This window comes from Oncorhynchus keta, chromosome 18 (genome assembly GCF_023373465.1).
Source record: "Oncorhynchus keta strain PuntledgeMale-10-30-2019 chromosome 18, Oket_V2, whole genome shotgun sequence".
Classification (NCBI taxonomy): Eukaryota; Metazoa; Chordata; class Actinopteri; order Salmoniformes; family Salmonidae; genus Oncorhynchus; species Oncorhynchus keta.
The window spans coordinates 2,957,691-2,985,135 of NC_068438.1; the positions used below are offsets into that span (position 1 = coordinate 2,957,691).

The 27,445-nt window shown below is 42.4% G+C and overlaps 1 protein-coding gene across 1 annotated transcript in view; it reads right to left on the reverse strand.

The window, feature by feature from the left end:
• Positions 1-3,717: 3,717 nt before the first annotated feature.
• LOC118397061 (AP-2 complex subunit mu-A-like) overlaps positions 3,718-27,445 on the reverse strand; it is a 32,455-nt gene continuing 8,727 nt past the window's right edge. Inside the window, exons 3-12 of the mRNA XM_052467184.1 lie at positions 24,741-24,918; positions 24,572-24,659; positions 21,864-21,946; positions 18,677-18,818; positions 16,366-16,513; positions 9,745-9,876; positions 9,510-9,645; positions 9,171-9,268; positions 6,718-6,829; positions 3,718-6,328 (exon numbers count right to left, since the gene is read on the reverse strand). Of these exons, the coding sequence (XP_052323144.1) occupies positions 6,194-6,328; positions 6,718-6,829; positions 9,171-9,268; positions 9,510-9,645; positions 9,745-9,876; positions 16,366-16,513; positions 18,677-18,818; positions 21,864-21,946; positions 24,572-24,659; positions 24,741-24,918 (1,252 nt within the window). The 3' untranslated portion in view covers positions 3,718-6,193. The remainder of the gene's footprint in view (positions 6,329-6,717; positions 6,830-9,170; positions 9,269-9,509; positions 9,646-9,744; positions 9,877-16,365; positions 16,514-18,676; positions 18,819-21,863; positions 21,947-24,571; positions 24,660-24,740; positions 24,919-27,445) is intronic.

Genomic DNA, 27,445 nt, shown 5'->3' on the forward strand with positions numbered 1-27,445 from the left:
GGAGCAAAGTGCAGAGCGATCCTTGATGAAAACCTGCTCCAGAGCACTCAGGATCTCAGACTGGGGCGAAGGTTTACCTTCCAACAGGACAACGACCCTAAGCACACAGCCAAGACAACACAGGAGTGGTTTTGGGACAAGTCTCTGAATGTCCTTGAATGTCCTGCATGTCCCAGCCAGAGCCCGATCAAACATCTCTGGAGAGACCTGAAAATAGCCGTGCAGAGACGCTCCCCATCCAACCTGACAGAGGTTGAGAGGATCTGGAGAGAAGAATGGGAGAAACTCCCCAAATACAGGTGTGCCAAGCTTGTAGCGTCATACCCAAGAGGCCTCAAGGCTATAATCGCTGCCAAAGGTCCTTCAACAAAGTACTGAGTAAAGGGTCTGAATACTTATGTCAATGTTATATTTCAGTTTTTTTATTTCAATATATTTGCAAAAATGTCTAAAAACGAGTTATTCTTTGTCATTATGGGGTATTGTGTCTAGATTGATGAGAGGGGGGAAATGATTTCATCCACTTTAGAATAAGGCTGTAACGTAACATAAAGTCAAGGGATCTGAATACTTTCCGAATGCACTGTATATAGTTATTAATGTAAACATTAATAATATACAGCGCCTTCAGGAGGTATCATTATTTTTTTTTACCTTTATTTAACCAGGCAAGTTAGTTAAGAACAAATTCTTATTTTCAATGATGGCCTGGGAACAGTGGGTTAACTGCCTGTTCAGGGGCAGAACGACAGATTTGTACCTTGTCAGCTCGGGGGTTTGAACTTGTAACCAACGCTCTAACCACTAGGCTACCCTGACTTTTTCCACATTACTAGTCCAACGCTCTAACCTCTAGGCTACCCTGACTTTTTCCACATTTTGTTGTTACAGTTTGATTAAAATGGATTTGTAAAATTTGTATTTTTGTCAACAATCTACACACAATACTCACATTTTTTATTTCACCTTTATTTAACCAGGTAGGCTAGCTGAGAACAAGTTCTCATTTACAACTGCGACCTGGCCAAGATAAAGCAAAGCAGTTCGACACAAACAACAATCCAGAGTTACACATGGAATAAACAAACATACAGTCAATAATGCAGTATAAAAAGTCTATATACAGTGTGTGCAAATGAGGTAGGATAAGGGAGGTAAGGCAATAAATAAGTAATTACAATATAGCAATTAAACACTGGAATGGTAGATGTGCAGAAGATGAATGTGCAAGTTGAGATACTAGGGTGCAAAGGAGCAAGATAAATAAATAAATACAGTATGGGGATGAGGTAGTTGGATGGGCTATTTACAGATTAACTATGTACAGGCGCAGTGATCTGTGAGCTGCTCTGACAGCTGGTGCTTAAAGCTAGTGAGGGAGATAAGTGTTTCCAACTTCAGTGATTTTTGCAGTTCGTTCCAGTCATTGGCAACAGAGAACTGGAAGGAAAGCCGGCCAAAGGAAGAATTGACTTTGGGGGTGACCAGTGAGATATACCTGCTGGAGCGCGTGCTACGGGTGGGTGCTGCTATGGTGACCAGTGAGCTGAGATAAGTTGGTGCTTTACCTAGCAGAGACTTGCAGATGACCTGGAGCCAGTGGGTTTGGCGGCGAGTATGAAGTGAGGACCAGCCAACGAGAGCGGTGGTAGGTAGTATATGGGGCTTTGGTGACAAAACAGATGGCACTGTGATAGACTGCATCCAATTTGTTGAGTAGAGTGTTGGAGGCTATTTTGTAAATGACATCGCCAAAGTCGAGGATTGGTAGGATGGTCAGTTTTACAAGGGTATGTTTGGCAGCATGAGTGAAGGATGCTTTTTGCGAAATAGGAAGCCGATTCTAGATTAAATTTTGGATTAGAGATGCTTAATGTGAGTCTGGAATGAGAGTTTACAGTCTAAGTGTCAAAGTGGAAGAAACATTCTAATGTTTGTAAAAAATTACAGCTTTGAGTCTTTCTGGGTAAGTCTCTAAGAGCTTTCCACACCTGGGTTGTGCAACATTTGCCCATTATTCCTTTCAAAATTCTTCAAACTCTGTCAAATTGGTTGTTGATCATTGCTATACAACCATTTCAGGTCTTGTCAAATCAAGCTGATTTAACTCAAAACTGTAACTCAGCCACTCTGTCAAAAGAGGAAGACCAAGGTGCAGCATGGGGAGTGTATATTTTCTTTAAAAAAATGACCAACAAAACAACAAACACAACCGTGACGCTTACAAGGCTCAATGCCTCAAACAAAGTTAACTACCCACAAAGACAGGTGGGGAAAAAGGGCTGCCCAAGTATGGTTCCCAATCAGAGACAACGATAGACACCTGTCCCAGATTGAGAACCATAGCGGCCAAAACAAAGAAATACAAAACATAGAAAATAGAACATAGAATTCCCACCCCACATCACACCCTGACCTAACCAAATAGAGAAATAAAACGGCTCTCTAAGGTCAGGGCGTGACACACTCAGGAACATTCATGGTCTTCTTGGTAAGGGACTCCAGTATAGATTTGGTCTTCTGTTTTAGGTTATTGTCCTGCTGAAAGGGGAATTTATCTCCCAGTGTCTGGTGGAAAGCAGAATGAACCAGGTTTTCCTCTAGGATATTGCCTGTGTTTAGCTTCATTCCATTCCGTTTCTTTTTTATTTGGAAGAACTCCCAAAACCTTAATGAATTTCGGTTCCAGAGTGGCGCAGCAGTCTAAGGCACTGCATCTCAGTCCTAAAGGTGTCACTACAGACCCTGGTTTGATCCTGGGCTATATCACAACTGGCTGTGATCTGGAGTCCCATAGGGTGGCGCACAATTGGCCCAGTGTCATCTGGGTGTGGTCGGTCTAGGCTGTCATTTTAAATAGGAATTTGTTCTTAACTGACTTGCCTAGTTAAATAAAGGTAAAAAAAATGATTACAAGCATATCCATAACATGATGCAGCCACCACTATGCTTGAAAATATAGAGAGTGGTACTCAGTGATGTGTTATATTGGAAATTCCTCAAACATATCACTTTCTATTCTTTACAAAACGTTAATGAATGGCTTTGCCAAGTTATCAGCGTTACTCACAGCCAACTGTTTTAAAGTCACTATTGGCCTCATGAAATCCCTGGGCGGTTTCCTTCCTCTCCAGCAACTGAGTTGGGAAAGACGCCTGTATCTTTGTAGTGACTGGGTGTATTGATACATCAAAAGTTTAATAAATAACTTCACCATGCTCAAAGGGATATTCATTGTCTGAAAACCTCCCTGGTCTTTGTGCTTGAATCTGTGTTTGAAATTCACTGCTCGACTGAGGGACCTTATAGATAATTGTATGTGTGGGGTACAGAGATGAGGTAGTCATTACAATTACGTTAAACACTATTATTGCACACAGAGAGTCGATGCAACTTGTGACTTGTTGAGCACATTTTTACTCCTAAATGTATTTATGCTTGCCATAACAAATGGGTTTGAATACTTGACTCAACATTTTTCAGCTTTTGATAAATTCATTTGAAAACATAATAAAAAAATAAAAAAAGTGTTACACTTTGACATTACTGGGTATTGTATGTAGGCCAGTGACAAAATATCTCATTTTATTACATTTTAAATTCAGGCGCTAACACAACAAAATGTGGAAAAGGTTGAATTGTGCAAATACTTTCTGAAAGCACTAACTGCAAGACAGAAACTGAACTTCTGCTGCAGAAATAAGTTGATAGACAGAATTCCATTCGTTACACCTTTTTATTGGGATTACCTTGACAGTCACATAGTTACCAAATGGATCCCATGGAAACATTGAAGCAGAGGGTCAAGCCCCCAGGACTCTCCCTCCCCATCTCTCAGGGTGTGGCATGACATAGTGGGCATTGACCAGAGAGGGAGACTAAGGTCTCAATTGGCAACCTATTGCCTATATAGTGCACAACTTTTGGCCAGGGCCCATAGGATTTTGGGAATAGTGTGCAATTACAGCCAGCCAGAGAGATAGGGTTTTTCAGAAGTTAGCAGAAGCGCTTTTAGTGTTCATTGGTAGAACGTAGTGCCAGAGAAAAAGAGAATGGAAACTTTATGCAGTGTCACACTGAGTGTTTGTTGCAACTGCAAATGCTCATACAATCTGATAGCCTTTGTTTAATACACACAATAGCCATGACTGAACTAGAAGGAATATGAGAGGAAGAGGAACGCTATCCGAAAAGTGGAATATTTCAAAATGTTCATTTGAAATGCAGGCAGTCCAAGTCCAGTAGGCTGAGATGAGTTGAACACTCAGTCACTGTCTCTGTCCCAAATGGCACCTTAAAAGTAATGTACTATTTGGGACGCAGCCCATTTCTCTCTCTCTGGTAACACACACCATTGTTCCAAATCCCTTCATTAAACTGATTTCAAAATTTAGTTGTAAACAATATTTTTTTTATATGGGTGGGGGAAATCAGTGCACATGGAATATAAGGGGGTTATTGAAGGTTAAAGGAATAGTTCACCCAAGTTACGAATGAGTTTCCTTACCCTGTAAGCAGTCTTTGGACAAGGTATGACAGAAAGCCATGCTTTGGTTTAGTTTCCTTGGCACAGTTTCCACATGCAAACATTTTAGCATTTGTGGCACAAATCCCATTGAAGTCATGGGACCAATATTATCGTTTTTCATGCATCATGTCCAAATGGATCACAAATTGATTTGAACATGATGCGCGACAAATGCTAATATCGGTCCCATGACATGAATGGGATATGTGCCACAAATGATAAAACATTAGCATGTGATAACAGTGACAGGGAAACTAAACCAAAGCATGTTGTTGTCACACCTTGTCCATAGACTGCTTACAGGGTAAGAAACCAATGCCAATGTAATTTGTTGAACTATCCCTTTAACTGGTCAAGAAATACACCCATGCTAATGTAAAGCGTATGGGAGGGTCAGAATTCCAGTCGGGATCAGAACTGGGAATTTGCAGCCAGAATTTCACTCCCGAGACATGTTCAGCAGATCGTGGTCCTGGGGAAGAATAGCAACGCACGCACACACACAGATCTGCTCAACCGCGTCTCCTACACAAACACCATCCCTAACAGCAGACCATTGACACCGTAACAACTGGCTCTGCTCGATAGCACATTTTTACCATTCATACAATATAGAGATGTGTTTATATACATTTATATTCATAGACTGATGTGTCCCGTCGATTGTCAGCGCTACATTTTTTTTGTTCCTAAAACTGACAATTTTGGTCACACAGAAGGAATCTCTGCAGCACTTAAGACAGAAAACGACAGGAACTACAGCAAAATGATACCTGCGTCAGGAGGAATCATAATAATGACACCACCAGCTATTGGAAATAGTAGAGGAGGACTAAGGGTGTGGGATAAGACCGTGAGACAGCGCGATGGAATGGTGGCCAGAGAGCTTTAGAGAAGCACGACAAAACACTAAATACAAAAACACAAGACGATTCATGACTACAATACTCGGGGAAGGCCGGGTGTTAAAATAACAAAACGTATAAAATGTACTGAAAACGGCATGACACTTAACGGATGCATCTACACCACATACGGCTGAAAACTACACACTAGACTAAAGAGTGACTCCGCCGGTTAGATATAGATACAGGGGCAGGGCTGGGGAGAGAGAGGTGGGACAGGAGACGTTAGTTGCTACAGGAGAACAGAAGAGCGACACACACACTCCTATGCCAGCATCAAGAGAGAGGGAGGGTAGCAGTTACTCCTAAGCCAATGATACATGGTCAGACACTTTTTTTTATCCTCCTAATACATTAGGATTGAGGGTATGGTGCGTGATCTGATTCTAGATCTGTGGTTATGGGCAAGGGGTACAGTCGTCCACTAATTCAGTGCCATGGGGAATAGATGGGTTGTACAGGAATAGTAAACAACATATCATGGGAGTGGAATGGATGTTTTGTTTAGATTAAAAAGGGGGAAAGACCCTTTAGATGCAGATGGTATTTTTTGTACTTCACAGGATGTTTGCATTATTTATACATATATGCGTTTAGTAATATAATAATTTTCAATATATAGATTTATTTTCGTTTGTCAGCCAGCCCGGGGGAGAAAAAGACTGAAAGAAACGATCCCATGTTGTCGTCTTTCGCTCCCTCCCTTGGTCCAGCCTCTTCCCTGTTGCGTCCCTCTTTCCACCCGATTGTGAGGTGGCGGTTAGCAGCGTGTCTCGTAAATGCCGCTGCGGCCGATATAGCGCACCCATTTGATGACGTCGTGGTCACTGTAGTTCAGCTTGGGCTCGAACACCTTCAGGTAGCGCACCTTGAGTCCGGACGGAGCAAATGGCACCTGGGAGACCATAACAGAACCATAATTACACCTGGGAGAGAGTTCAGTATTGTTTTTTATTTAACTAGGTAAGTCAGTTAAGCACAAAATCTTATTTATAATGACAGCCTACACCGGCCAACACTGGGCCAATTGTGCCCCACCCTATGGGACCAAACACAGCTCGTTGTGATACAGCCTGGATTCAAACCAGGGTGTCTGTAGTGACGCCTCTAGCATGAAGATGCAGTGCCTGAGACCGCTGTGCCACTGGGGGGCCCATTTGACAGTCCAGAAACATTATCACACCTGGGTCATTCAACCATTGAAGTTGGTAATACAGCACAAACTGATCTGGAGCTCAGCTACAGTAGAGATGACTGTGTAAAGGAAATAAAATATCTAATCACCTCAAAGTTCATGGAGATGGGAGGGCGTGCCCACTTCTTCTTGTCGTTGGTGGGCAACAGCTCGATCTCTGCACTGATTTGAGATTCCTTCATCCCTGCCATACGCTTGATCCTGCAGACACGCATAGCCACACACAGTTAAGACCATTCCACAGCACAAACACAGTCGCGTGCGCACACACACACTAGGGATGAGCACGGTTAATCGAATATCCGGATATCAAATCCTCATTCAAGGGGTTTGTTTAATTTTGTACTATTTTCTAAATTGTAGAATAATAGTGAAGACATCAAAACGATGAAATAATACACATGGAATAATTTAGTAACCAAAAGTGTTAAACCAATCAAAATATATTTTATATTTGAGATTCTTCAAAGTAGCCACCCCTTGCTTTGAAGACTGCCAAAAGTGTGCAAAGCTTTCTCTCAACCAGCTTCATGAAGTAGTCACCTGGAATGCATTTCAATAACAGTTGTGCCTTGCTGAAAGTTATTTGTGGATTTTCTTTCCTTCTTAACGCGTTTGAGCCAGTTGTGTTGTGACAAGGTAGGGGTGGTTAACAGAAGATAGCCCTATTTGGTGTCCATATTATGCAGTGCCTCCAGGATTTTGTGAAGAAAAATTGTGATTCCTGTGGCCAAAAATGCTTGTTTTGCTGCAGCTTTTCTGAAAATCTGCAATACATTGAGATGTTTTCTTTTCACGTGAATTTCATATAAAGCAATAGAAGTAATATGTGCTCAGTTTTAGGACAATATTAACATCTAAAGTACTCAATTCTGTTTATTTTCCAGAACAAACAGCTCTCTCATAATCCACTCACAGATTCACACACACCTCTCCATCAGGCTTAGGGCTTGCTATCAACACAAGATGCACCTCCTATTCCTACTCATTCTCTCTCTCTCTTAAAAAAACAAGGAGGTATTTGGACATAAATTATGAACTTTATCGAACAAATCAAACATTTATTGTGGAACTGGGATTCCTGGGAGTTCTGATGAAGATCATCAAAGGTAAGTTAATATTTACAATGCTATTTCTGACTAATGTTGACTCCACAACATTGGCGGATATCTCTTTGGCTGTTTTGGTCTCTGAGCGCCATACTCAGATTATTGCATGGTATGCTTTTTCCGTAAAGTTTTTAAAAACTCTGACACAGCAGTTGCATTAAGGAGAAGTTTATCTATAGTTCCATGTATAATAGTTGTATCTTTTATGAATGTTTATTATGAGTATTTCTGTAAATTGATGTGGCTCTCTGCAAAATCACTGCATGTTTTGGAACTACTGAACATAACAGGCCAATGTAAAATGAGATTTTTGGATATAAATATGCACTTTATCGAACAAAACATACATGTATTGTGTAACATGAAGTCCTATGAGTGTCATCTGATGAAGATCATCAAAGGTTAGTGATCAATTTGATCTATATTTCTGCTTTTTGTGACTCCTCTCTTTGGCTAGAAAATGGCAGTGTTTTTCTGTGACTTGGTGGTGACCAAACAATAATTTGTGGTGCTTTCGCTGTAAAGCCTTTTTGAAATCAGACACTGTGGCTGGATTAACAAGAATTTTATCTTTAAAATGGTGTGAAATAATTGTTTGCTTGATGAATTTTAATCATGAGATTTTTGTTGTTTTGAATTTGGCGCCCTGCACTTTCACTGGCTGTTGGCGGGGTGGGACGCTACCGTCCTGAATATCCCAGAGAGGTTAAGCCATTTTGCCACAACATTAGAAGTATGCTTGGGGTCATTGTCCATTTGAAAGACACATTTGTGACCAAGCTTTAAACTTCCCAACTGATGTCTTGAGATGTTGCTTCAATATATCCACATAAATTTCTTTCCTCATGAAGCCATCTATTTTGTGAAGTGCACCAGTCCCTCCCGCAGCAAAGCAGCTCCACAACATGATGCTGTGCTTCACGGTTGGGATCGTGACCTTCGGCTTGCAAGCTTCCCCATTTCTCCTCCAAACAGAACGATGGTCATTATGGCCTAACAGTTCTATTTTTGTTTCATCAGACCAGAGGACATTTCTCCAAAAAGTTGCAAACCGTAGTCTGGCTTTTTTTATGGCAGTTTTGGAGCAGTGGCTTCTTCCTTGCTGAGTGGCCTTACAGGTTACGTCGATATAGGACTTGTTTAACTGAATAAAGTCCCCAATTAATCAGTGGTGCAATTAACAACTTTTTTTGGTCCGTAGTTTATAGGCGACTGTGAAGCGTTTCTCAGACTGGCGCCTAACCCGTGTGGAGTTCATCAGGTACAAAATAGTAAAAATTGACTGAAACAGGGAGGGACTACCTGGACTTGTCCAATAAGAACCATATATTTTCCATGTTTTTCCCCCCGGTTGCGTAATGTTTTCCAATGTGAGCCCTAATAAACAGGGCCCTGGTACGGATAACCTGAGAACGACAGTGAGGAAAACTTACTTCCAGACGATGGCGTTCTCGCTGGCCTTGTACTTGGCCTTGCCCTTCATGCAGATCACCTGGACCCCGCTGGTGTTGAGAGGGGTGGGGATGCGCACCTGGGTAGTAAGAACATGGAAAAAGACATTCAGCTCAGTGGATCCATTCCCCATCTACAAACACTCATTCATTAGTTTATGGGTAAGACCAAGGGTGCTTCCGAAATGGCTATGTTGAGCACTACTACAAAAGTGTGTAATTTCAGGACTTTTACCTGACCGTGATGACCACGACCTGGTCAGGTACTGTGTCCAAAGCTCTATGCTCACTTGGTACCCCTATATCCCTCTGTAGCCATACCTCAATCTTCTGAGCCAGAAGCGAGGGCTTGAAGTTGGACTTAATGACCACCTTGACTTCAAGCTTGGTGCGGCCCACCTCCCTGACAAGGGGGATGACACGGAAGGGTAGGATGATGTCCTTGGTGGTGCGGTACCTGTGGAGAAGAGGCAAACACACACACACAAAACAGATACATAAAGACATATCCTGTGTGTGAATGTGTGTGTGTGCGTCTATCACACAAGCTCATTACCTCATGAGTTCACATTCTCCGTCTGGAGGAATGAAGCTGATGCTGCGCTCAGCGTCAAACTTGCTGAGACGCACACATTGGTGGAATGTACAGTCGTCAATGGCTATGGATTGCTTACCGCCACCACCGCCACTAAGAGAGGGAGATAAAGGAGAGGGAGAAAGCGATGGAGCGAGAGAGGGAGATAAAGGAGAGAGGGAGGGAGATAAAGGAGGGAGAGAGGGAGGGAGCAAGAGAGGGCGATAAAGGATAGAGAGAGGGATAAAGGAAAGAGAGAGGGAGAGAGGGAGGGAGCAAGAGAGGGCGATAAAGGATAGAGAGAGGGTGATAGAGGGAGAGAGGGAGGGAGGGAGAGAGGGAGGGAGATAAAGGAGAAATAGAGAGAGAGGGGGGTAAAGGGGAGAGAGGGAGACAGGTGTTTAGAGGGGACAAGAGAGCCACACATAGACACACACACTGGAGGGGAAACCGATCCTAATCATAATACACAGACATTAGATGACAGTGAGATTAACGCTTAACATAAATTTACAAAAAGAGTATGAATTTCAATGAAGAGCTGATGCACTCTGAGCTCCAACATACCAGCCAGACACCACAACACTAATTGCCTGGTCAGTCTGACTTGCATGTCATGTTGCATTCAGAAGGATGCAACATTAGATTGATTGATTATGAACACTACATGTCCAGATCTACCAGTCAGAAAATCAGACACATAACATTGCTCTGTACTGAACGCAACCCTGTGTAGACAAAACGATGGACAGACAAGACAGACACACAGAGGCAGACTGAGGATGGAGAGTAAATGATGTACGCTACCTGCCTCCCAAATCACTGAGGTCCAGCACAGAGAGGGGGAGAAAATCACAGCACGAATCAAGAAGGGGAAAAAAAAACACAGCTTGACATCTTAGCACTATAAACATAATGCCAGGAAAGAAAAAGGTCATAAAAATTTTTTTTTTAAAAAGAGGGTGATGGAAAATGATGAACAAAGTAACAAGCCATGTGATGTAGTTTCAGCATGATGACTTGGTTACGATGGCTGCGGAAAACGGAGTGATCTGGTCAAAAGTAGTGCACTTCATAGGGAATAGGGTGCCATGTGGAACACAAGCAATGTGTTCACCTCCCAATCAGTGTTTTGGACAAGAAGAACAGCATGTGAAAACACTTTAGACAATGATTTAAGGTTTTCCATTTTACAGTTTTATCTCAGTCTTTTCAGCAGTAATCCAGTACATGACAGTGTCAGTGACCCATTTTGCTTTGATCATTATAGGTACTTAAAAAAAATCAAGATGTTCAAGGCTTTACAAAACATTCAATGAGCATATTGCCAACTCCATTGATGTCATTGGCAAGCCAAACATTGTTTGGCATGACAATGATTGCCAGAGTTGGCAATGACGGCACAAACAGACTGGCACTCGGGCTAGCTTAATCCACGGTATAGCTGCAGGCACCAGCAAAGGGCCTTCAGTCAGCTTGCTCTGGAGTTTAGGATATTTCCTATTGGTGAATTCAACAGCTTACTGGCGTGAGAGCTCTATGGACCGTAGCTGTGAAACCTCATTAAGCACCTCTGCCCCCTTGGAAATACAAGAGCTGTGCACAGCTTAATTGAATCAGATCAAGTGCCTTTCTATATCTATTCTACAGATTATTCTAATCTATATTCTACTCTACTTCTATATCTATATTTTTGGCCACTGTTTTTGTTGTGATATCTTGTTTGATACTCTCGGACAGTGACATCTGCAAAAATAATTGACTGAGAACACACTTACAGCAACGACCTGGGTAATAGTTACAGGGAAGAGGGGGGATTAATGATCCAATTGGAAACTGGGGATGATTAGGTGGCAATGATGGTATGAGAGCCAGATTGGGAATTTAGCCATGCCACTGGAGTTAACACCCCTACGATAAGTGCCATGGGATATTTAGCGACCATAGAGAGTCAGAACACCCGTTTAATGTCCCACCGTTTAATGTCCCATGCAAAAGACAGCACCCTACACAGGGCAATGTCCTCAATCACTGACCTGGGGCATTGGGATATATATACACTGCTGGAACATTTGCGCTTATAATATACTGCTGTGTGCGCATTGCTGAGCCTATGTGAAGAAATAGATTAATATTTTGCTGTACGTTAGGCCTACTCTTGTTGTTGGCTGATGAAAAGTAAATGTGGGCAGTTCTTATATCTTCGTCCCAGATGTGTTTGTCTTCACTTGTAGCCTGTGAGAAAGACCCGATCACGTGACAGAGAGCCATGTGAGTGGGAGGTGCTTCGAGCACCCAGCCGGGAGAAGGGAATTATAATATTATATTCAGCCCAAGGGCACAAACGGTCACTGGCCGCAAAAAGTATGGATTGTTTTAGGGGGCATTACGGCCACATAACAGATTTATGAAGGTGTACGATATATTACATGGATTTATTCGATTTGTAAAAATGTCGATTTTCCAAAGGTCTGTGGATGGTAGGATATGTATGGAAGCCAGGATATTCTAAATGTGTTTATGTTAATTAACGGTCAATTACCATGAGACCAGCAGTTATTTGCTTGACAATCACCAGCTGACAAAATGTAATGACCGCTACAGCCCTAATTATGTTTGGTTGTCAGTGCAACCAAATATCAACATTTAAAGATGTATCTTCTGCTTGGATAGTTCCATCTGTACCACTGACTTAAGTCTGGCTTTAATTCCAGGTTGTTGGATTCACGTCTCCGTATCAACTAAACATCAAACTTAAAGAATAGGACTAAATTAAATCAAACTTTATTTAAAGTACATTCAAATATTTGGGGGTTGAGATTGAGTCGTGAAACCAACAGAAACCAACAGACTATCAATTTTTTATCTGTAGACAAATTAAAGTCAGATTAAGTCAGTGGCACAGATATCCAAGCAGAGGATACATCTCATTTAAATATTGATATTTGGTTGCGTTGTCAACCAAAACACAATTCAATATTACTTTTGTAATACAGTAAATAGTTTTATTACAAACTAATGTAACATTCAACCTTAAAATGAGTAACACATCCATGGCCACATTCAGGTTACAGTGACTATAAATGTCTTATGTAACCGTATAAAGTGTGCATGTTCAAGATTGCATATGCAAAGGTCATCGCAGATCTTCACAATTGCTGTAATAATCTGCACAGAATCTCAAACGGCATTGATCACTTGCACCATGTACTTTGAATGCAATCTCAACTACAATGCAGGTCACTTGGTTCTGCTATTAGATGAAACAGTGATAACACAATCTGTTGTATAAATAAACAAAATATCTGACATTATATTCCCATTGGAACTTTCTGTACTTTTAAATGGTTGACAGTGCAGTGATAGACAATAGGGTGACAACTTAACAAAATGTCAAATTGTTTTTCCATTGGTGTTACGGATACAAGTATCCTGTGTGTGTGTGTGTGTGTGTGTGTGTTTCTTTTCTCTCCTTCTCCCCTCACAGGTGAAAACCATCACTCCCCAATCAGTCAACAATCAATCATCAATCAGAAGACACACCTCCTCCTGTTTCCTATCCAATCACAGTTCCTTTCCCTTGGTTTAAAAACCCTGTCAGTTGTTTGCTCTAGAGCTCAATCTCTCTGTAAATGCCATGTCGGTTAGTCTCTGTGTATTAACCTCTTTTTTGTTTGAGCACCTCCATAGCACTGTCATCACCTGTGAGTGTTGTTTTTGGTTATGGTGTTTGTTTGTTTGCTGGTGGGAAAAGGGGAAACCAAGACAAGTCGCCCATGGGCATACACTACCTGTAGGTAGACTTTGTTAAATACACTAGTTAGAACTGGGCGGACCACCCACTGTATTTTTGGTTAGTTAGTTAGCTGTTGTTGAAGTAGGCTAGTCTAGCTTAGGGGTGTTTTTGAATACTTATTGTTTCTTTCCTTGGGTCCAGCTCAGCCCCTCTTCCTGCTCCCCCCATTACCGTGTGTTTTCAAATAAACCTTGAGTTTGACGGCAGATTTCAGTTGTCATGGTTATTTCGTTCACACTTTGTCACTATTTTAATTTGCATGAGTTATGTTAGGGGTCTCATTACCATCCCCCCCCTAGACTGTCGGGCCAAACGGGATTCATAACAATTGGTATTTGATTGCGCTTTTTAGATGGTTGAAAGCAGTGGTCACACATCGGAAATTCAACTAACTTTTGCCTGTCTTTTTCAGGGGTGAATATACAGTGTACAAAATACTAGGAACACCATCCTAATATTGAGTTGCACCCCCTTTTGCCCACAGAACAGCCTCAATTTGTCGGGGCATGGACTCTACAAGGTGTCGACAGCATTCCACAGGGATGCTGGCCCGTGTTGACTCCAATGCTTCCCACAGTTGTCAAGTTGGCTGGATGTCCGTTGGGTGGTGGACCATTCTTGATGCACACAAGAAACTGTTGAGCATGAAAAACTCTGCAGCATTGCAGTTCTTCACACACACACTAACTGGTTCGCCTGGCAGCTACTACCATACCCCGTTCAAAGGGACTTAAATCGTATCCTCAATGGCACACATACAAAACTCAGGGCTTAAAAATCCTTCTTTAACCTGTCTCCTCCCCTTAATCTACACTGATTGAAGTGAATTTAAAAAGTGACATCTATAAGTGGAATTACCTGGACAGTCTAGGCCTATTCGCATGAGACTAGTATTACTTTAGAACGTCGGTTGTGTCATTATTACCACAGCATGTCAGTTTTTCCAGTGGACGATTCGGACGGGATTAGGTTTACCAAACTGCCACTGTAAATCTTTTTTTCCTCATTCAAAATTGACCGTTATGACAGAAGCCTGGAGGCCCTTCTAGGAGTGAAGATATTTCACATCTAGGGATATCCTAATATTGGTCTAATGGCCTTCAGTTGGGTAAAAGTCGAAATACACTGCTCAAAAAAAAAGGGAACACTTAAACACAATGTAACTCCAAGTCAATCACACTTCTGTAAAAACAAACTGTCCACTTAGGTAGCAACACTGATTGACAATACATTTCACATGCTGTTGTGCAAATGGAATAGACAACAGGTGGAAATCATAGGCAATTAGCAACATAAATTATAGGCAATCACCCCCAATAAAGGAGTGGTTCTGGAGGTGGTGACCACAGTCCACTTCTCAGTTCCTATGCTTCCTGGCTGATGTTTGTCACTTTTGAATGCTGGCGGTGCTTACACTCTAGTGGTAGCATGAGACGGAGTCTACAACCCACACAAGTGGCTCAGGTAGTGCAGCTCATCCAGGATGGCAGATCAATGCGAGCTGTGGCAAGAAGGTTTGCTGTGTCTGTCAGCGTAGTGTCCAGAGCATGGAGGCGCTACCAGGACACAGTACATCAGTAGATGTGGAGGAGGCTGTAGGAGGGCAAGAACCCAGCAGCAGGACCGCTACCTCTGCCTTTGTGCAAGGAGGAGCAGGAGGAGCACTGCCAGAGCCCTGCAAAATTACCTCCAGCAGGCCACAAATGTGCATGTGCCTGCTCAAACTCCATGAGGGTGGTATGAGGGCCCGACGTCCACAGGTGGGGGTTGTGCTTATAGCCCAACACCGTGTAGGACGTTTGGCATTTGCCAGAGAACACCAAGATTGGCAAATTTGCCACTGGCGCCCTGTGCTCTTCACAGATGAAAGCAGGTTCACACTGAGCACATGTGACAGAGTCTGGAGACGCAGTGGAGAACATTCTGCTGCTTGCAACATCCTCCAGCATGACCGGTTTGGCGGTGGGTCAGTCATGGTGTGGGGTGGCATTTCTTTGGGGGGCCGCACAGCCCTCCATGTGCTCGCCAGAGGTAGTCTGACTGCCATTAGGTACCAAGATCAGATCCTCAGACCCCTTGTGAGACCATATGCTGGTGCGGTTGGCCCTGGGTTCCTCCTAATGCAAGACCATGCTAGACCTCATGTGGCTGGAGTGTGTCAGCAGTTCCTGCAAGAGGAAGGCATTGATGCTATGGACTGGCCCTCCCGTTTCCCAGACCTGAATCCAATTGAGCACATCTGGGACATCATGTCTCGCTCCATCCACCAACGCCACGTTGCATCACAGACTGTCCAAGAGTTGGCGGATGCTCTAGTCCAGGTCTGGGAGGAGATTCCTCAGGAGACCATCCGCCACCTCATCAGGAGCATGCCCAGGCGTTGTAGGGAGGTCATACAGGCACGTGGAGGCCACACACACTACTGAGCCTCATTTTGACTTGTTTTAAGGACATTACATCAAAGTTGGATCAGCCTGTAGTGTGGTTTTCCACTTTAATTTTGAGTGTGACTCCAAATCCAGACCTCCATGGATTGATAAATTTGATTTCCATTGATAATTTGTGTGATTTTGTTGTCAGCACATTCAACTATGTAAAAAAATATGTGAATATTTCATTCATTCAGCTCTAGGATGTGTTATTTTAGTGTTCCCTTTATTTTTTTGAGCAGTGTATATTTTTAGACCAGAGGAAAGAGTGTCTCCTACTGGCCATCCAACACCACTTCCAGCAGCATCTTCTCTCCCATCCAGGGAGGTGATACGATCCTAAACGCCCAAAGTCGGACACACCCGTTGCCCCCTCACCTCTTGCCCGCCGCCTCCTCGGTGGCTCCCCCTTTGCCCTGTTTGTCGATGACGATCTTGTCGTTCATTCCAAATTTGCACTCCGGCATGCCGCTCAGGTAGCTCTTCATCACCACGCGGCCCGAGACGTGGGCGCTCAGCACCTGGCCTGATTGGAGAAGAAGGGAGAGAGGGCGAGGTTACCACAGAGCAACATGGAAGGCAGGTAACTGGTTCAGGAGAGCTGTCAAGGAGTGTTTTATGAGGTAGTGATACACTTATGTAGAGTTATAGAATAATTTATAGTAGAAGAGAAGCTTTCTCAAACATTAAAACAGGCGGTTGGTGGCCTCTAGTGGCCACATCGGCACTACACCACACTGCTAAATATGCATACATTGTCATACATACAGTTGCGGACAAATATATTGTCACCCTTAAACTTTCTGAAATAATTCCCCATTTCTTCGAAAATAAGTTGCAATTGGCCTCCCGGGTCTAAGGCAGGGTTGGGCCGCCACTACAGCCTGGGGTTCGGTCATCAGTTGAACAGTGTTTCCCTCTGACACATTGGTGCAGCTGGCTTCCGTGTTAAGTGAGCGGGTGTTAAGGGCGGCCTGGCAGGTAATGTTTTTGGAGGACGAAATGACTCAACCTTTGCCTCTCCCGAGACCGTTGGGGAGTTGCAGCGATGAGACAAGTCCTATTCCTATGTCCTATTCAAGGTGTCCTGTGTGAATCTAAGTGTGCAGTTCTCATTCAGCTAATCCATCTCTCCTTCTCTCCTTCTTTCTTTCTCTCTCTCTCTCACAAACCTGAGCCCTAGGACCATGTCCCAGGACTACCTGACATGATGACTCCTTGCTGTCCCCAGTCCACCTGGCCGTGCTGCTGCTCCAGTTTCAACTGTTCTGCCAATTATTCACACCAACTATTATTCGCATCCTACCATGCTGGTCATTTATGAACATTTGAACATCTTGGCCATGTTCTGTTATAATCTCCACCCGGCACAGCCAGAAGGGGACTGGCCACCCCACATATGCTCTCTCTAATTCTCTCTTTCTCTCTCTCGGAGGACCTGAGCCCTAGGACCATGCCCCAGGACTACCTGACATGATGACTCCTTGCTGTCCCCAGTCCACCTGACCGTGCTGCTGCTCCATTTTCAACTGTTCGGCCTTATTATTATTCGACCATGCTGGTCATATGGTCATATGTGTTAAGAAGCAGTGCGGCTTGGTTGGGTTGTGTATCGGAGGACGCATGACTTTCAACCTTCGTCTCTCCCGAGCCCGTACAGGAGTTGTAGCGATGAGACAAGATAGTAGCTACTAAAACAATTGGATACCACGAAATTGGGGAGAAAACAGGGTAAAAATTCAACAATTTAAAAAAAAAAAATTTAAAGAATACTTTTCTAAACACTTCTACATTAATGCGGATGCTACCATGATTACAGATAGTAATAATAATGATGAGTGAGAAAGTTAGATGCACAATTATCATCCCCCCCCTCCCCACAAAAAAAATGCTAGCCTCATCCTTATTCACGATTCATTCAGGACTATCCGTAATCATGGTAGCATCCACATCGATGTAGAAGTGTTTAGAAACATATTCTATTCTTATTTGCAATAAATGTACCATTTAATTCTATTGGGCACAAAATAATCTGAAACAACCAAAACAAACAGAAAATGCATCAAACAAGTTTGTAGTCACAAGCTTGAAACTTTTGACCTCTTTAATACACATAAGTGAATTTGTCCCAATACTTTCGGTCCCTTTAATTTGGGTGGACTATGTAAAAAAACATTTGGGAATTTAAACGGTTTTACTCGATATGGATTAAAATTAAAGCAATTAAAGCTGACAGTCAGCAATTCAACCAGTCTGTCATTGTACCATTTCATGTCCAAAGCGCTGGAGTACAGAGCCAAAACAACAAAAAGTGTGTCACTGTCCCAATAGTTTTAGAGATCCCTGTATTGTATGTATTTTCCAATTGTATTGAATTTGAAGTGCCTTTGAAGTGCACAATGCACAGCCAGTCTTGCCCACACTGTCCATTCTTGTTGCCCACATGATAACGAGGACCAGAATGGAAATAAGTCAATAGACTTAATTGTTTTTTAAATTCTCAAATTTTTAAAAATGTAATTAGTGTTGTCCTCACATGAATGAGTCACCTCATATGCATTTTAAACATGTCCAATAAAATGTATTAATTCAAGACCCGAGTCCAGTGTACGTTTGTCTTTGTTGATTTGTTTCAGTACAGCAGCGATACAAAGTCCTTGCTGCAAAACAAACTCGACACCGGTATTACCTTGAGGAGACATCAGCAGGTTGACGCTCTCCAGCACGTCCAGGAAGAGCTCGTTGCGACGGTACTTGATGCCCTCACGACGCCAGCCGATCTGCCCGGTCACCTGACTGGTGATCTGAGACTGCTCCTCCTTGGACTGGTGGATAGAGATAGAGATAGGAAAGGGACAGAGAGGGGAGAGAAACAAGTAGTTAACATAGATAGGGGAGATAGAGGGAAAAGACAATGAGGAGAGAGGGAGAAAATGATAGGGAGAAGAACAGGAGGAAAAGGATAGAGAGGAGTAGAGAAAAAAGGTTGACAGAGAAAGGATACAGGAAGAGGAGGAAAGAGAAGAGGGATCGTCATAAAGAGAAGAAAGTAAAAGGATAGTGAGGGGAAAAAAAAGAAGCGATAGGGGAGAGAGAGAGACGAACAAACAGTAGGAGAGAGAAAAAGAGAATGCCAGATTGTTATGCCTGAAACATTTTTCACCAGGATCATTTGTAATGATAACTCAATATGTAAAGTTGGAATTAGCAATATGTTGGTGACATATACATCAACACTAATATCCCAGAAACCCTAGACCCACCCCAATTTGCATACCGCCCCAACAGATCCACAGATGATGCAATCCCTATTGCACTCCACACTGCCCTTTCCCACCTGGACAAAAGGAACACCTATGTAACACCTAGCTGCGGCTAGAGTGTTGGGCCAGTAACCGAAAGGTTGCTGGATCGAATCTCTGAGCTGACAACGTACACATATGTTGTTCTGCACCTGAACAAGGCAGTTAACCCACGATTTCCCCTGTACGCCGTCATTATAAATAACAATTTGTTCTTAACTGACTTTCCTAGTTAAATAAATAAAGAATGTAAATGTGAGAATGCTATTCATTGACTACAGCTCAGCATTCAACACCATAGTGCCCTCAAAGCTCATCAATAAGCTAAGGACCCTGGAACTAAACACCTCCCTCTGGATGCTGATCCTCAACACAGGGGCCCCTCAGGGGTGCGTGCTCAGTCCCCTCATGTACTCCCTGTTCACTCATGACTCCAACACCATCATTAAGTTTGCCGATGACACAACAGTCGAGACAGCCTATAGGGAGGACGTCAGAGACCTGACCGTGTGTTGCCAGGACAACAACCTCTCCCTCAATGTGATCAAGACAAAGGAGATGATTGTGGACTACAGAAAAAGGAGGACCGAGCACACCCCCATTCTCATTGACGGGGCTGTAGTGGAGCAGGTTGAGAGCATCACTGCCTGGTATGGCAACTGCTCGGCCTCCCACCGCAAGGCACTACAGAGGGTAGTGCGAACGGCCCAGTACATCACCAGGGCCAAGCTTCCTGCCATCCAGGACCTCTATACCAGCCGGTGTCAGAGGAAGACCTTAAACATGGTCATAGACTGTTTTATCTGCTACCGCATGGCAAGCGGTACCGGTGTCTAGATCCAAGAGGCTTCTAAACAGCTTCTACCCCCAAGCCATAAGACACCCGAACATCTAATCAAATGGCTACCCAGACTATTTGCATTTGCCCCCCATTTTACACTGCTGCTACTATTATTATCTATGCATAGTCACTTTAATAACTCTACCTACATATTACCTCAATTACCACGACTAATCGGTGCACCCGCACACTGACTCTGTATATGGCCTCGCTATTGTTATTTTACTACTGCTCTTTAATTATTTGTTACTTTAATTTTTTTTAATTTTTTTTTTTTAATTAAAACTGTATTGTTGGTTAAAACTTCTTCAGGCTAGGGTAATTTTTTCTCAATTTCCGCCTGACTAACGTGCCCAAAGTAAACTGCCTGTTACATATCCTGAAGCCAGGATATGCATATAATTGGTACCATTGGAAAGAAAACTCTGAAGTTTGTAGAAATGTTAAAATGTAGGAGACTATAACAATAGATATGGTAGGAGAAAATAAAAATAAAAACCAACCAGAGTTATTTGAGAGCCCATGCTCTTACAATGGAAAGTATAGGGAAATAATGAAATCTACCTCCCAGGATGCAATTCCTATGACTTCCACTGGGTGTCAGTAATCTTTGTTCAAGGCCTCAGGCTTGATTCTTCCAAAACGAGTAAGAATGAGTTTTAGTACAAGGACACCTGCTTGGAAATTCATGTGTGCGAGCGCCATGAAGACAATGCGCACCAGCTAAAATTGGATTCCTATTGAACATACTTCTTTCCGTATGAAATATTATAGTTTGATTACATTTTAGGGTATCTGAGGAGTTAATAGAAACATATTTTAACTTGTTGAAACAAAGTTTAGGGGTAGATTTTTGGATTCTTATCTTGGCATGTTGAACGAGTGGATTACTCAAATTGATGGTGCCAACTAAACAGAATTTTTGGGATAAAATAAGGATTTTATCTACCAAAACGACACTACATGTTATAGCTGGGACCCTTTGGATGACAAATCAGAGGAAGATTTTGAAAAAGTAAGTGAATATTTAATAGCTATTTGTGAATTAATGAAACCTGTGCCGGTGGAAAAATATTTTGATGTGGGGCGCCATCTTCAAACAATCGCATGGCATGCTTTCGTTGTAAAGCCTACTTTACTGTACATTGGACAATGCAGTTAGATTAACAAAAATGTAAGCTTTCAACTGATATAAGACACTTATATATGTACCAAATGTTAATATTCATACTTTTTCTGATTATTTATTTGAATTGAGAGCCCTCCAGTTTCACCGGAAGTTGTCCCGCTGGCGGGGCACCTATCCCAGAGGGGTTTTAAGGGCTTGTAAGTAAGCATTTCACTGTAAGGTCTACTACACCTGTTGTATTCGGCGCATGTGACAAATAACATTTGATATCCGTAAGGAGACAGTCACCAAGCTGTGCAAGATGTAAAACAGTTGAGTCTGCCTATAAACAACCAATCAAAAGGGAGAGTACTCACATGGTGCTGGAGAATGACATGACCAGGCGATGAAATGTCAGCCAAGGAGCACATCGAGAGAGAGAGAAGAAAGAGCAAGTGAGAGAGAGAAAAGGACATTACACAAGTCTACAACATCATCAGCTCTGACTAGAGCTATCCCTCATGCCCAACATCAACAGCTGAAAAGGTATACTACTGTGATTACCACACAGTCCAAACTGGATATGAGATATATCTTTTTTTTTTTAAATGGTCGTAGTTCCCACCTGGCTCTTGATGCCTGTTTGAGTGATGAAGGTCTTCAGTGCGCCAGTCTCCGAGTTCTGGGGGTAGCCAAAGTCCAGGATCTCTACAACGGACAAGGGGACCGTGAGACCACACACTTCTGCTATGAGCTCACCAGATGGGCTCACAAAGAAACACCATCTTGTTTTATGTAACCCTTATTTGACCAGGTAAATTCAGAGACTGTATTGAACATGAGCGACGATCTGGGAAAGGGTTGCAGGGGAGGAGAGGGGTTTTTTCAAACAATTCGGCTGAGCCCAATTACTCCACTGGTTGATTGTTTGGTCGTTAGGCTGTTGGTCGACTAAGATTATTTTAGTCGAGCAGTAACAAACAAATACAGTACCAGTCAAAGGTTTGGACACACCTACTCACTCAAGGGTTTTTCTTTATTTTTACTATTTTCTACATTGTAGAATACTAGCGAAGACATCAAAACTATGAAATAACACATATGGAATCATGTAGTAACCAAAAAAGTGTGAAACAAATAAAAATAAAAATTACATTTGAAATTCTTCAAAGTAGCCACCCTTTGCCTTGATGACAGCTTTGCTCTGATCCAGTGGAAATGTCATAAAACAGGCCTACCTGATTACTTCTTATCAGTGATCGACTTGGACTGAAATAGGTTCCGGTTCTCATTTTGGATACTGCTACTGTTTATATTTAGGTGCAGGAGCTCCACAATACTTTAGAGAATATTCTATAAGAGGAACAGGAGCTCAATCCGTGGATCATTTCAGGTGCCGGTACATTTCAGGTCCGGTGAGCGAGTGCCCAAGTCAAGCACAGCTTCTTATCCCTTGAGCAAATAGCCTACATCTTGTGTCTGTGCGCTGGAAACTCTGAAGACTCAGAATATCTTATATAATGTTGCAAGTTCGCTAGTAAAGCCTGACCCAAGTTAATAGTTTATACAATGTTTCAAATTGGTTGCAGTCAGGCCATGTGTAGCCAATGTCATTTATAGGATATTTATTTTTCTTAGAATATTTTCTACCTGCAGGCTGAAATGTTTTTATTTGTTGGCTTTATGTTGGCTATTTTTACATAGTTGGCATTAGAAGTTACTTTTTAGGTTTGTATCATTTTCATATAGATTTGGATAGAATTTTGATTAACACGACAATGATCTTGAAATATGAAGACATTATAAATTAAATGAAACTGAAAATGTGCATATGAAAACTATAACTGGCACACAGATCGGTAGAAATGGTCAAATAAAATTGGCATTGTACATGAGAAAGGTTTTTGAGTAGTTGGCCATGTAGTGTATTTACTAGCAACTTCAAGAGAGTAACGGCAGAATCTGTGAAAGCCAGCGGGAAGGGGAGAAGAATAGTATGTCACGGTTTTTTTCTTTGGGTTATCTAGATATCTGGCGCCCTATTGAGGCATTTGTCTTATTTCATCAAATCGTAAGCTTAAAGAATCAGACAAGCTCACTGCATATAGTTGATTTTCTTAAAACACATAGGGAGTGTCTATATATGGAAAAACATTGATTGGTCGAAAGAACAGACTACTTTCGGTGGACCAAGATTGTTTTTTGTCGGGTACAGCCCTAGAACAGTTACCCTCTTTTAGTTTCATAAACACATAGTCATCGCCCCAAACATCACATCATAGGTCAGAAGAAAGTGGTACTTGTATGTTTTCAAAACATGTTCTGTATATTGCTCTTCACCTAAAGAAAACCAATGTGTCCTGGCTGGTTTAGGGGTAAAGCCCCAGCCTCTGACACATGTCTACTGTGTGGGCCTAGGTTCTAATCTGGCCTACTGGCCTCCATCTATCTCACTATCTGAAAATAAAATTATTTGAAAGAAAGGAAAGCAATCATATTAATTTCACCAATTTCTTGAGTGGATATTAGTAAGTCTGCATGCAATGTCTGTCACAGCACATGTAGACATCTGCCAGCGCTATATTTTTTTTAGGTTTAGATTTTCTCACTTAAGTCACAAAAGTCTAAACCTAAAAAAACAACAGCACAACAGAAAGGCTGACTGTGGCACAAGAGAACCACTTCAGGATGTGGCATGACGGTTGTGTGGAATTCCTGTAAAGTTTGTTAGGTGGTTGTAAACAGAGGGGGAAAATAACACACTGCAATTGAGCACACACACACACACCAGGGGTGGGCAGTTATTTAAATATCAGAACGTATTTAGTATTCGATTACTTGTGAGAGTATTCAAAAGTTGCAATCTGGTGTAGCTGGTGTAGCTAACTTCTTTACATCGATTTAAGTGCAGTGAAGACAGACACTACCAGATGAGATGATAGATAGACAAGAGTATTACTGCGCTAGGTTAACTTGCCAGTTTGGCTACTTTCTCATTTGTTCTTCCTCCGTATCACACACTGGCCCCTGCTCCTCTTTCGACCCTCCCCCACCCGTCTGTTAAAACAACAAGCAGAGTTCACTGGCTCTTACCTGAGAGCACGAGCAAGCCCCAATTGAAGTAAAAATACGTATATAATATTTAAAACATGCATTTCGACTATCCAGAAATCCCTAACAGACACACACACCACACACACACAAAGTAGCAACAATAGACGACTGATGCATCAGCTCTACTCTTTCAAGACAACTCTTTCCAGAGGAACAAAGAGCCAGAGGAAAAAGAGAGCTATAGCCTAAAAGAGTGACAAAAGAAAAGGCTTCCTTTACCGTCCAGCAGCTCGTAGATCAGCACAAAGTTGTTCTTGATGTTCTCCTCGCTGATCTTGCCGAAGTAGGCCGTCATGACGTCGCACATCTTAAGATGAGATAAAAATCAGATAGTTATTTAAGAAAATGTGATTGCTCCAGCCAATACATACAACGCCAACAACTGTACCTTGTAGAGGAACTCGAACACCATGGCGGCGTTGACATTCTGCTTGGTGACCGCCGCCAGCCAGATGTTGGAGCGCTTGACGTGGAAGAAGCTGGTGCGGGCGATGTTGGTGACCGGCGAGCGCACCTGCTGCCGCGCATGGATCACGTTCACGCGGAACGCATCCACCGCGTTGCGCCTGGACACACAAAGACAGGAAAGAAAAGGAGGGGGTCGTTAGGGACATTCAAAAGACCTTGAGAAGGAAGAGGAACAGAGTATTAGAGGCATTTATTAGGCAGGTAAAGATATGAGATGATTAAAAGTCAAAAAGGGGAAGAGTGAAAGAGGAAGAGGAGAAATAGATGACCACGAGATGCACCGAAGGAAGGAAACGGTAAGCTTACATCTGGAGAAAAAGAAAACAGGCTTTAATGGGGGGTTGTCAATGTAGCTTGCATGCCGGCAAGACACTTCAGTCAGGAGATAATCAGTTGCCAGGCGAGCACATCATCTTACCTATTCCTACAGTATCCAATGGACAAAATGGTGGACATGGAGAGAAATGGCTCCAGCAAAAAGGGTGGACAGAAACACAAAAGACAAGGAGGAGGAGGAGCAGAAGAAGGTGGAGAATGAAGATGAGGAGAGAGACATCAGGGCAGAGGGTTAGAGAGACACACAAATGGCGGGCGCAAGCACAGGCACACCAGGGTTTCCATTAGCTGGCAACTGCAGGCTTTTGGCTGATAAAAATAAATACAATTGTAGCCGGCATCCCAATTTCACGCTTCAGCACCATTCTCTCACTCCTTGTGGGCAAAATAAAAAATAAATAAAAAATATGCCTATAGCCTGGAATGTCCTCCGTGTGGACAAATGTTTTAATTGTAGCGGAGAAAGATGAGATTAATGTTGGTACGGCCAAATGCAGGCTACTGTGCATGTGGCCGTAGGGTGGTCACCAACCCGTCGCTATCCAAGGCATTCCTAATCAATCACTATACATTTCTGTAAAAAACAACAACGATAAACCTTGCATTCCTATTTTTTTTTTTTAATTTTTTTTTTTACCTCACACGGTTGGCGGTAGGTGCACCTGATTTAGCTGCCCCGCGCGCGGCAGGCCCAGAGAGCAAATCACTATAGAAATAATGTGGTGTGACTTGAGTTTCACCAAGTCACCAGATGGTCCATTTCCGGTCAGTATCAGCGGAGGGACGTTGAGAGGCAAACCCTCAGTCTGCTGCTCTCTCCCTCCACTGAGACTGACCATCAGATGCAGGCTCCATCAACCCAGTAAAATAAAATAAAAAGTGAGTTATTAAAATGTATGCTCACTCAGCTGTGCCTCACAAGTAATACAACAACTGATCTATTACCCGGTGTGATCATATAGCCACGCAATGGCAGGGCAATTCAAGCAAAGCCAATATAAGTGTTTTGGGCCTATATCCTACTGAACACACCTAGGGCTGGGCGATTTTTGAATTAATTTGATTAATTCAAATGTATGTTTTTGCGCACTATTCCAAATGCCTGTATTGCAAGAATCAAGGTTTTGTTATTTTTTCATTTATGTCTGCTTGTTCTCGTGTTGTATTTTTGGTCCCGTCCCTTTCGCTCCTCTGTGCTGTGTAAACCAGGTACGGCAGGTAGCCTAGCGGTTAAGAGCGTTGGGCCAGAAACCAAAAGGTCACTTCTTCAAATCCCTGAGCTGGCAAGAGGGGAGAACATGCTGTTCTGCCATTGAGCAAGGTAGTTAACCCATAACAACTTATCCCTGGGTGCTGATGATGTGGGTTTCAATTAAGGCAGCCCTTTGCACCGCTCTTATTCAGAGGGCTTGGGTTAAATGAAGAAGACACATTTTAGTTAAATGCATTCAGTTGTGCAACTGGCTAGGTATCCCCCTTTACCTTCCCATTTACACCAGAGATCTGTATATAATGAAGAGATGCCATTGAGCAAGGCAGTTAACCTTTTGTGTATAGGGGGCAGTATTTTCGTTTTTGGCTAAAAAACATACTCATTTGAAACGGCCTATTTCTCAGCCCCAGAAACTGGAATATGCATATAATTGTCATATTAGGATAGAAAACTAAAGTTTCCAAAACTGTAAAAATATTGTCTGTGAGTATAACAGAACTGATATTGCAGGCAAAAACCTGAGGAAAATCCAATCAGGAAGTGCTCTTATTTTGAAACCTCTCTGTCCCTATGCATGCCTATCCTCCATTTAAAGGGATATCAACCATATTCCTTTTTCTATGGCTTCCCTAAGGTGTCAGTCTTTAGACATAGTTTCAGGCTTTTATTTTGAAAAAATGAGCGTGAAAGATCACATTGCGTAAGTGGATAGGTGGGGGCTCTCAGAGTGAGTTTTGCGCTACAGAGTCAAGCGGCCATTGTTTCTCCCTGTGTTTTAGAAAAACCTACATACCCGTTTGATATATTTATCGAATATATATATTTTAAAAACAACCTGAGGATTGATTATAAAAAACGTTTGACGTTTCTGTGGACATTATGAATATTATTTGGAATATACGTCTGCGTTGTAGTGATCGCTCTTTCCTGTGGATTTCTGAACATAACGTGTAATTTTGAGTAGAGCAGACATTTCCATATATTTTTGTTCGCTGCATGTGTGACATAACTCCACCAGTCCTATTTATGACAATTTACAAAAATTATACTTTTTTTTCTCCTCCAAAAGTATATGT